Below are 12500 nucleotides of genomic sequence, written 5' to 3' on the forward strand. Positions count from 1 at the left end.
CTGGAAATGAAAAAAAATGCTGGAAATGAAAAAAAATGCTGGAAATGAAAAAAAAATGCTGGAAATGAAAAAAAAAGTTGGAAATGAAAAAAAACTACCGAAAAAAATACCGGAAATGAGGAAACTGATGGAAATGAAAAACTACTGAAAAAAATACTGGAAATGAAAAAATGCTGGAAATGAAAAAAAAAATACTGGAAATGAACAAATGCTGGAAATGAAAAAAAATACTGGAAATGAACAAATGCTGAAAATGAAAAAAAAAATGCTGGAAATAAAAAAAAATGCTGGAAATGAAAAAATACTGGAAATGAACAAATGCTGGAAATGAAAAAAAAATGCTGGAAATGAAAAAAAATGCTGGAAATGAAAAAATGCTGGAAATGAAAAAAAGATGATAAAAGAAATACTGAATTTAAAAACTGCTGGAAAAAAATGAAAGTGAATTAAAGTACCGGTAATGGAAATGAAAAACTAAGAGAAAGAAATTGATGGAAATGAAAAAAAAATGATAGTAAAAATCTACTGGAAAAATAAAAGTGCTGGAAATGAAAAAAAAAAATGGTGGAAATGAGAGAGAGAGAGAGAGAGAGAGAGAGAAAGGCGTATTTCATGTCGTTTAGAAGGACAGAAGACGTACTCATACCACATGCACTCTGATTTCGTATACTAACACCTCTTCCTTAGCGATTTATTCCTTGATTTGTTCCTTTATTTTATTTGTATTTTATTTAAACAATGTATGTTGATACTTAAAAAAATACAATTAAAAAAAAAAGAGGACGTTAATGGTTAGTTCGGAAACTAAATCGCTAAGACGTGCTAGGGAGCCTCCTTACCTGACAAGAATAACTCTCTCTCTCTCTCTCTCTCTCTCTCTCTCTCTCCTTACTCTTATTTTCCTCTTCTTCTTCCTCCTCCATTTTCAATAAAACTAGAAAAATTGTTTGAGACAACGGGTATATGTTATATATATATATATATATATATATATATATATATATATATATATATATACTGTACTGTATATACGGTATATATATATATATATATATATATATATACTGTACTGTATATACGGTATATATATATATATATATATATATATATATATATATATATATATATGGACGCTGATTTGGATATAATACGATAAAATATGAAAAATAGTGGTTATCAAAGAGGAATGGGCGAAAAATTATGCAAAAGATAAATTTGGGAAGAACTTTTTGGACGTGACGGAAAAAAAAAAAAAAAAACGTAACTGGCAAAGAAATTATTTAAATGTGGATGTGAATGACCGAAAAAATTTATATGCAAAATCTGGTGCGAAAAACTATGTAAAAGTGATTTAATTGGGATGTATTAGACTCAGGGAAAAAAAGACGCATGTAATTGACAGAAAAGTAAGAAGTGAATTGGAATGAGCGAAACATATGATAAATCTGAACGAAAAATTGTGCAAACGTAGATATACTGAGGAAGTGCGTTTTAGAACTAACAAAAAACAGACGAACGTAACTGACAAAGAAATTAATAGGAAGTGAAACAGAGCGAAATATGCAGAAAGAGATAAAAATTGGGGGGTGAATTTTGGACCTATGGAAATAAATAAATAACTAGTGAATAAACGCGTGTATTTGTCATGGAAGTGTAATGGAAAGAACGAAAAATTTATGCAAAGTAGAATTGAGGAAGTGCGTTTTGGACCTGACAGGGGAAAACGTGCGTCACTGAGAAATATATTGAGTACCTGAAACAGCGAAAAATTACGCAAAATTTGATGTGAAAAAAGAGATCAAATTTCAAAAGTGCGTTTTGGAAATAATAATAATAATAATAATAATAACTGGGGCACTACAATTGTCCAAGGGCAATATTGATGAAAAACTTGGCCAGCCACTGCATACTAAAAGCCGAGCTATAAAAGGACCTTGAGGTGAAGGTGGCTGATCTTGTGCATGTCATCTTAGGTCATCACAGTCTATTATGTCCACCAGGTATGGCAGCTCTAATTAATCCTTCATGGAAAATTAGCTGACATCAGGAATATCATTATTTTTCCCCTAGCCGATTTGAGAACAATCCACCAATTACAGCCATACTCGTAATCCTTTCCACACTGCGGCCCCTTAAGGCTGTACTGTAGTAAAAAAGTTTTTTGGGTGCTGAAAAAAATCATCACCGTCACCACCATCATCACCAATCATAATCATCATCAATGATGATGATGATTAGTGACCGACTGATTGATTGATTGACTGACGACGATGATGATCATTTTCTATTATTATTATTATTATTATTATTATTATCATCATCATCATCATCATCAAATCACCACCACTACTGTAATCCCACGTCACCTCGTTAAGAAAATTGCGACCTTCGTCCTGTCGCTCCCAGAGACCTTTTATTGAGCTTAGAGTGAAGGACTGGTTGGAAAATTAAAATATATACATTGGCATTTCTATATATACGCAAAAAATTAAGCATAAGTGTTTCTCTCCACTCTCTCTCTCTCTCTCGTCAGAAAAAATATATATATACAATTATCATACAGTGAAGAGGACAAAAAAAGTTTCAGAAAATTGTATTAACTTGCCAAAGGAGAAAATAGGTATAATAATAATAATAATAATAATAATAATGAAAATAATAATAATAATGAAAATAATAATAATTATAAATAATAATAATAATTATAATAATAATAATAATAATAAAATAAGGCAAATACTTAGAGTCTTATGAGGGAAAAAGTACAGTAATAAAGTACTGTATTATAGTAAAAGTAATAAATGAAGTGTAGTACTAAAGTAAAAGGTGTTGTAATAAAGTATAAGCGTAGTAATAAAGTAAATATAAAGTGTGGTAATGAAATAGTTAATTTAATAAAGTAATAAAGAAAATAGTGTCGAAATAAAGAAGGTAATAATAATAGTGATATATACAGTAAAGTTAAATACAGTAAAAGTAAGGCAATACAGAAATGGTCAAAGTAAAGCAATAAAGTAAAAAAAATAACAAAGTACAGCAATAAAGTAAAAAAAATAACAAAGTAAAGCAATAAAGTAAAAAAAATAACAAAGTAAAGCAATAAAGTAAAAAAATAACAAAGTAAAGCAATAAAGTAAAAAAATAACAAAGTAAAGCAATAAAGTAAAAAAATAACAAAGTAAAGCAATAAAGTAAAAAAATAACAAAGTAAAGCAATAAAGTAAAAAAAATAACAAAGTAAAGCAATAAAGTAAAAAAAATAACAAAGTAAAGCAATAAAGTAAAAAAAATAACAAAGTAAAGCAATAAAGTAAAAAAAATAACAAAGTACAGCAATAAAGTAAAAAAAATAACAAAGTAAAGCAATAAAGTAAAAAAAAAAAACAAAGTAAAGCAATAAAGTAAAAAATAACAAAGTAAAGCAATAAAGTAAAAAAATAAGTGATAAAAATAAAACAAAGCTGCAAGGCTTGGTGGGTGAGTTTGGGAGTGTGTGTAAGAAACGGAATCTAAAGGTGAACTGGGACAGTGTATAAGAAATGGAATCTAAAGGTGAATTGGGAGAGTGTGTAAGAAATGGAATCTAAAGGTGAACTGGGACAGTGTGTAAGAAATGGAATCTAAAGGCGAACTGGAAGAGTGTGTAAGAAATGGAATCTAAAGGTGAACTGGGACAGTGTGTAAGAAACGGAATCTAAAGGTGAATTGGAAGTGTGTAAGAAACGGAATCTAAAGGTGAACTGGGAGAGTGTGTAAGAAACGGAATCTAAAGGTGAACTGGGACAGTGTGTAAGAAACGGAATCTAAAGGTGAACTGGGACAGTGTGTAAGAAACGGAATCTAAAGGTGAACTGGGAGAGTGTGTAAGAAACGGAATCTAAAGGTGAATTGGAAGTGTGTAAGAAACGGAATCTAAAGGTGAACTGGGACAGTGTGTAAGAAACGGAATCTAAAGGTGAACTGGGACAGTGTGTAAGAAACGGAATCTAAAGGTGAACTGGGAGAGTGTGTAAGAAACGGAATCTAAAGGTGAATTGGAAGTGTGTAAGAAACGGAATCTAAAGGTGAATTGGGAGAGTGTGTAAGAAATGGAATCTAAAGGTGAACTGGGACAGTGTGTAAGAAACGGAATCTAAAGGTGAACTGGGAGAGTGTGTAAGAAACGGAATCTAAAGGTGAACTGGGACAGTGTGTAAGAAACGGAATCTAAAGGTGAATTGGGAGAGTGTGTAAGAAATGGAATCTAAAGGTGAATTGGAAGTGTGTGTAAGAAATGGAATCTAAAGGTGAATTGGAAGTGTGTAAGAAATGGAATCTAAAGGTGAATTGGAAGAGTGTGTAAGAAATGGAATCTAAAGGTGAATTGGAAGAGTGTGTAAGAAATGGAATCTAAAGGTGAACTGGAAGAGTGTAAGAAATAGAATCTAAAGGTGAATTGGGAGAGTGTGTAAGAAGCGGAATCTAAAGGTGAATGTAGGGAAGAGTAAAGTGATGGTCTTTGAGAGAGGTGAAGTCAGTGAATGTACAGCGAGGTTGGATGGTGAGGAATTGGAAAATGTGAGTACGTTTAAGTACTTGGGTAGTGTGATGAGTAAGGATGGAGGTTTGGAGGGTGAAGTGCTTGAAAGGGTATAGCAGGGAAGAAAGGTTGCTGGTTCTTTGAAAGCAGTGATAAGAAACAGGGAAGTGAGCATGGAAGTGAAAAAGTTACTACATGACAGTATTGTGATACCAACCCTAACGTATGGAAGTGAAGCTTGGACGTTGTTGGAAGGACACAAGTCGAAGAGTGAGAGCAGTGGAAATGAGTTAAGAGGAGCCTGTGGAGTCACATGGAGAGAGAGAGACGAATGAGGATATAAAGGAGCGTTGTGGTGTTGATGTGGATGTGATAGGAAGCGTTATGAGGAACACACTGAGGTGGTTTGGCCATGTGGAGAGGATGGAGAGTGAGAGACTGACGAGAATAGTGTATGTGAGTGAGATGGAGGGGGGAGGGGAGGGAGGGGGAGGCCAAGGATGAGGTGGAGATTGGAGTGGAGAGGTATATGAGACAGGGAGGTGTGAGCTTGGAGCAGGGCAGTGAAATGGCGGGGGAAAGGACGACATGGAGGCGATTTGTTTGTGGCCATCCCTTAAGAGATTAATGCGTTTAGCAATAGATAGAAAACAATAAAGTACCAAACTGATAAATATGGCAGAAGTAAAGTAATGAAGTTAAAGTAAAAATAGTACCTTCCTTTTAATATTAATAATAATAATAATATAATAATAATAATAAAATAATACAGCTGATAATGTGTGAAGAACAAGTGTAAGATTTTAAGACGATAAATAAATAAAAAAGAGAATAAAGAAAAAATAAAGGACAAAGAACAGAGTAAGGTGTGTGAGGTAAAGTGGTGTTGGTGTTAGTAAAGCAGACAAGAGTGTGTAGTAAAGAAACGCTGGTACTAGTAAAGCAGACAAGAGTGTGAAGCGTTGGCGATGGTATCAATAAAGCAGACAAGAGTGTGTAGTAAAGTGGTGTTGGTGTTAGTAAAGCAGACAAGAGTGTGTAGTAAAGTGGTGTTGGTGTTAATAAAGCAGACAAGAGTGTGAAGCAGTGGTGATGGTATTGGTAAAGCAGACAAGAGTGTGTAATAAATTGGTGGTGTTGTTAATAAAGCAGACAAGAGTGTGAAGCAGTGGCGATGGTATTGGTAAAGTAGACAAGTGTGTGAAGTAAAGAAAAGCTGGTATTAAAAAGCAGACAAGAGTGTGTAGTAAAGAGGCGATGGTATCAATAAAGCAGACAAGAGTGTGTAGTAAAGAGGCGATGGTATCAATAAAGCAGACAAGAGTGTGTAGTAAATAAACGCTGGTATTAGTAAAGCAGACAAGTATGTGAAGTAAATAAACGCTGGTATTAACAAAGCAGACAAGTGGCGATGGTATTATTAAAGCAGACAAGAGTGTAAAATTGCGCTGGTATTAGTAAAGCAGACAAGAGTGTGTAGTAAAGAGGCGTGTGTGTGTTTTTTTTTTAAATAAATAACAGAACCGAGGAAGGAAAAACAAATGAGTAAAAAAAAAAATAATAATCCCTACACCATATTACTGGTGTCCTCTGTTCATAAAATATCTGTAACAGTTTGACTTCAACAGCTGTGGGTTGAAGTTTGGAGGGAAACAACTCTGGGGAAGCGAGAGTAAAGGATACGTCAACAAAGCAGTGTGACGAACTAAAGTATGGCTTTACTACAAAAATAAAGGAATAAAGATGGGAAATAAAGCAGACAAGGGTGTTAAGCAGTGTCGATGGTAAGCAGACAAGTGTGTGAAGAATTACTGTATGGCTTTACTACAAAAATAAAGGAATAAAGATGGGGAATAACAAGGCAGACAAGAGTGTTAAGCAGTGTCGATGGTATTGATAAAGCAGACAAGTGTGTGAAGAATTACTGTAAGATTTTACTACAGAAATAAAGGAGTAATTAAAGGAGGGGAGAGATAAAGCAGACAAGAGTGTGAAGTAAAGCAGACAGGAGTGCGTAAGGAACAAGTATATGATTTTACGAAAGCAATAAAGGGGTATTAAAAGGACGAATAAAGCAAAAATAAAGGAGCGAATAAATGACCAATAAAGAGGCGAATAAAGAAACGATTAAAGAAAATTAGAGCAAATAAAGGACCAATAAAGACAAAGTAACAAATAAAGGTAAATGAGCAAATAAAGGGCCAATAAAGGAGTTAATAAAGAAAGACAAAGTAACAAATAAAGGTAAATGAGCAAATAAAGGGCCAATAAAGGAGTTAATAAAGCAAAATTAGAGTTAATAAGGCAATATTAAAGAAGCGAAAAATAAGCAAAAAAGACGAGGTATTAAATGAGTATGGGTAAAGTAATGAGAGAGAGAGAGAGAGAGAGAGAGAGAGAGAGAGAGAGAGAGAGAGAGAGAGAGAGAGAGAGAGTTCAAGGCGACAAATAATGAGTGAAAAGTAGTGTGAGCAAGAGTGCATGAGAGAGAGAGAGAGAGAGAGAGAGAGAGAGAGAGAGAGAGAGAGAGAGAGAGAAATTCAAGGTGACAAAAAGGTAAGAAGTAGTATGAGGAAAAGTGTAATTACTTAAGGAATTTAAAGTAAGATTTATAAGTGTGATATGTAACAAAAAGTAAAGAATCAGAAATAAAGTGTGTAAAGTGTGTAAGTGTGATATGTAGAACAATAAAGCACATTAATAAGTATAAGTGTGTGGTGTAGCAGGGAGCAAGGCAGGATAGACAAAGGTGAATAAAGGAAGAAAAATAAAGGAAGATGAGGGACGGGTGTGAACTGTGATGAAAAGTAAAGGAAAAAAACAGAAGTGAAACGTAAAATATATGCAAAAATAAAAGTGAAACGGAAAGTATATGCAAAAAAAAAAAAAAAGGGGAAACGGAAAATATATGCAAAAACAGAAGTGAAAACGAAAATATAAGCAAAAATAAAAGTGAAACGGAAAGTATATGCAACAACAAAGCACTGAAACGTAAAATATATGCAAAAATAAGTGAAACGTAAAATATATGCATAAACAAATTATTGAAACAGAAAGTATATGCAAAAATAAAAGTGAAACGGAAAATATATGCAAAAACAAAAGTGAAAGAAAATATATGCAAAAAAAAGTAACAAAATATATGCAAAAACAAATCAGTGAAACGCAAAATATAAGCAACAACTAAACAGTGAAACGGAGAATATATGCAAAAACAAAACAGTGAAACGGAAAATATATGAACAGAAGTGAAACAAAATATATGCAAAAAAAAGTGAAACAAAATATATGCAAAAATAAAAGTGAAACGGAATATATATGCAAGAACAGAACAGTGAAACGGAAAATATATGCAAAAACAAAGCAGTGAAACGTAAAATACATGCAACAACTAAACAGTGAAGAGGAGAGTATATGCAACAACCAAACAGTGAAACGGAAAATATATGCAAAAACAAAAGTGAAACAAAATATATGAATAAAATAAGTGAAACGGAAAATATATGCAATCTGATGGGTAAAAGCAGAAAATATTTGCATCTGACGAAAAAAAATATGCAATTCCACCAAAAGTAAAATAAAGTCAGAAAATATATATGTGCAATCTGACCAACATTAAAAAAAAAAAAAAAATAGACAAAATATAAGCAGTCTCAAGAAAAGTAGCAAAGTTGACAACATACATACAATCTGAAGAAAAATATATCCAACCTAAACATATGTAAAAATAAAATTGCCAAAAAATATAGGCAATCTGACCCCCCCCCAAAAAAAGAAAAAATGAAGCAGAGAATATGTGGTGCTAAGTGTGACAAAACCAGAGAATTGGAGTAGTGAGTAAAGCAGCTGAAGGCAGAGAAAAATGAGATAACTAATGTAGTGAAAAAAAGTATCTGAAAAAAGTAGGGCAGAGAAGTGTGGCTCACACGAAATAAGGTACAGTAAATAAAGACCCAATGTGTAAAGTAAGGGGTAACTATATGGGATAAATAATGCAGCATAAAATAAATAAATGTGTGTAGAATCGAAGAGCAGACCGCGGTGACAAATAGCAGGGTTTATGGGCAAAGGGGACAGTGGAATACGCGTTGTGAGATACCGCACCGAACAGTTAAAATCCGCGCAGTTAGGATCTGCCTAGTGAGACTACGTAAATAGAATCTGAAGACTGAGACATAACGCAATAAGAATCTGCAGGATAAGAGAGCGCGTAGTAAGAATCAGCAAAGTGATCACGTAGTAGGAATCCGCGGAATAAAAGAGCGCGTAATACGAATCAGAGGACTGAGAGGGATCGGATGGCTGAAGGAGATGATCAGGGCCCCCACCATGCACTCGGGGACCTTGCCACGGCGACGCAGGGTGAGGTGGTGCATGGAGTACCACACACGGACGCGAGAACCCCTGCAGACCCTGGGAGACAGATGGAGGAAGGAGAGAAAGTGAAAATGAAAGGAGGAGAGATGAGAGAGAAGGAAGAAAATGTCAGAGTGGAGGGAGGAAAAGTGAGAATGGAAGAAGAGAACGTGGGGGATGTGAGAGGGGAAGTGAGGAGGGAAGGAGAACAAATAAGGACGGGAAGGGAAAATGTGAGAAGGGAGGGAGAGCAGATGAGAAAGGACGAACATAAAAGAGATGAGGGAGAACATGTGAAAGAGGAAGGAGGAACAATGAGAATGAACGAACAAATGAGAAAGCAAGGAGAAAAAGTGACAGGAAAAAGAGAAAAGATGGAGGAGGAAGGAGAAAAAGTGAGTACAGAAAGAGCAGACGTGCAAAAACAAAAAGTGAGAAACGGAGAAACGCATCAAAGAGAATATCATGAAAGTGAGAGAGACCATCTCGATCCCTTTACGAAAGAGGTGGTCACACACTATAGAGAAATATTCCATCAAAGCAGGTGTAAGGAAGAAAGAAATACACACCAAGGACTCACAGCCAGCCGGGAGGACTGTGAGACAGAGAAAGCCATGTGTGAAAGAGAAACATACCACTACCATGAATGCGCAAGAGAAAAATCCGTGCATCAGAGAGAGAGACATTATCCCAAGCAATGTGTAAGAAGAGTAATTGCAAATCAAGAACTCCTAAACCGTCCTGAAAAGCTCCCTGAAGAAACAGTGCACCAGGAACACGCATACCGCCCCTGTGAAAGTGTCAGAGAGGAAGTCGTGTGTGAGAGAGAGAAAATTCATTCCCTACAAGGCAAGCGCAAAGTAACCTCACACCAGAAATACGCAGGGGAAGAAACAGTGGAAAAGAGAGAGACATACGACCGCCAGGAAGCCTTAAGAAAAAGGGCCACGCACCTAGAACTCTCATACCTAAACCAAAAACATGCAGACGAAGAAACCGTGTATCGGAAAGACACACACCACTTCAAAAGTTGTCGGAATGAGGTAGCCACACGGAATGACCACATAAGTTGTCCTGTGAAATGTGTTAGTGAGGTAAACACACATCAGAAAGACACACACTGTTCCCAAAAATGCCCAACAAGGGAAATATTCACGAACCAGAAACACACATGCCTCTCCCCGAAATGCACGGAACACAAAGCCGCGCAATACAAAACCGCGGAAAACGAATTCGTGCATCATGAACTCCTCTACCGGCCACAGGAATGCTTGGGGAGAGCGGCCACACACCAGCCTTACACCGCCCACCACCAGAGTGCCACTAAATGCTATCTCATGGCCCTGGTGTTGGTCATGCTCCTGCCTTCTGCCCTTGGACTGCCTGCCGTCATAAGAATAGGTGAGTGGATTTATCTCATTTATTTTCGCCTTTTCTAATTTTTCCCTATTGTCCTTTCTTTAACGTACACTTATATAGATAAATGTTGCTGTGTTTAGTCTCCCTTGATTTTTCTTATCAAACTTTCCTACCATATTTTCGCTTCCTTAATTTTCCTACCTTAATTCATCCTTCTGTCGTGCCAATCTGTACATTGATAGGAATATCCGAGTGCTGTTTTCAAATTCCATCTATTTCCTATTACATTCTGAGATTTTAAGAAGTAAAGAGATGAAATAAAGTCAAGGTTATGGATCTGAATGTAGATAAAACTAAGGCACCAGTCAGCAGGATGGATGGTTGTGGTGGTGACTGGAGGGAGACTGAGAGTTAATATGAAGGGAACATTCTGGGTATGGCATTTTTTTTTTTTTCAACTGGCAGAACTGGCCCATTCTCAGCAGTTCATCCTCCACCTTTCGAGGGATAGGGAGGGAGTATAATAAATAAATACATACATACATACATACTGGTACATAAATACTGTAAATAAATAACGTCAATCACCCAGTCTACTGATGCGTGAATATAGTGTTGTGAAAAGTTATATTGTGATTGTAGTGTTAAAATTCATCTCGGTAGACTAAAGTGGTAATATCTACCTATCTACCTATCCATCTACCTGTCTATCTACCTATCTTTATCAATCTAACTATCTATCTACCTATTGATCTATCCATCTACCTACCTATCTACTAATTATTTATCTATCTACCTATTGATCTATCCATCTACCTACCTATATCTACTAATTTATCCATACACCTATCTATCTACCTATCAATCCATTTTTTTATCCATCTGCCAATCTATTTATTTATCCATCTACTTATCCATCTACCTGTCTATCTATCTACCTATTGATCCATCCATCTACCTACCTATATCTACTAATTTATCCATATACCTATCTATCTACCTATCTATCCATTTTTTTTTCCATCCGCCTACCTATCTATCTATTTATCCATCTATCTACTTACCTATCTACTATCTATCCATCTACCTACCTATCTATCTACTTATCTATTTACTGTCTCTGGTACCAACGTAATGTATTAAGTTGTCTCTAAAGAAATTGTTCATTTTCTTAAGCATCGAAATCCAGTACACGATCTCTCTCTCTCTCTCTCTCTCTCCACACACACACACACACACACACACACACACACACACACACACACACACAACCCCCCCATCTCTTTCTCTTGTTGTGGGTCCCCTCCAACCACCACCCTTGCTAACACTCACTCTCTCTCTCTCTCTCTCTCTCTCTCTCTCTCTCTCTCTCTCTCTCAAGCAGTCTTTCTTACACACACACACACACACACACACACACACACACACAGAAGCCCATATAATACGCAAAATAAATCGCTCAGGAAGAGGTGTTAGGGAGCTTCTTGCTGACGAGAATACGAACCAAAGAGACAGACAAACAAAATTGCTTAAAGACAGACCCGAATTAGACAGCCTTAGCCAAATTCGGAGAGGACAGTGGACGTGAGTGCCAAAAAGGTGAGATGTGAAGGTAAGTTACAGATACTACATTACTACTGGGAATTATAACACATAATTAACCTATCTATCTATCTATCTATAGCCCGACGCCCTAATCCCCGCAAAAGGTGGCCGCAGACAAAACGCCTCCAAGTCGATGTCACCCACCATTTGACTGCCCTCCCCCCAGCTCACCCCCCTCCTTCATATACCTCTCAACTCCATCCCTTCACCTCATCCTCGGTCTACCCCTCCCTCATACACCTCTCAATCCCTCCACCTCATCCTCGGTCTACCCCTCCCTCACATACCTTTCAATCCCTCCACCTCATCCTCGGTCTACCCCTCTCTCCACTTCACCTACATACACCCTCTTAGTTTTTCATTCTCCTTTCTCTCTACTGCTACCCCCCTCCCTACTCCCCCTCCCCCCCCTCCCCCCTCCCCCCAGCCAACAGAGGGACAATATTTCTCACGATAGCGACCAGAACCAATCTCTCTCTCTCTCTCTCTCTCTCTCTCTCTCTCTCTCTCCGACTGGCTACGACTGTCTACTGTCTATCTATATCTATCTACTTCCATCATTGATAATATATATCTCTATCTATCTATCTATCTGTCAACTCATCCAATCCATCCACCAAGCTATCTATCGATCTGTCAATCCACACGTCTATCTATCTAT

General features: G+C 36.5%; 1 protein-coding gene across 1 annotated transcript in view; it reads left to right on the forward strand.

Annotated features, from left to right (window-relative positions):
* The first annotated feature begins 9812 nt into the window (after positions 1–9812).
* Positions 9813–12500, forward strand: part of LOC145418634 (glutamate receptor ionotropic, kainate 2-like) — a 148991-nt gene continuing 146303 nt past the window's right edge. Inside the window, exon 1 of the mRNA XM_080286997.1 lies at positions 9813–10276. Within this exon, the coding sequence (XP_080143123.1) occupies positions 10213–10276 (64 nt within the window). The 5' untranslated portion in view covers positions 9813–10212. The remainder of the gene's footprint in view (positions 10277–12500) is intronic.

Source organism: Coenobita brevimanus, chromosome 115, assembly GCF_032717465.1.
Source record: "Coenobita brevimanus isolate Jiangsu-jjx chromosome 115, ASM3271746v2, whole genome shotgun sequence".
Lineage (NCBI taxonomy): Eukaryota > Metazoa > Arthropoda > Malacostraca > Decapoda > Coenobitidae > Coenobita > Coenobita brevimanus.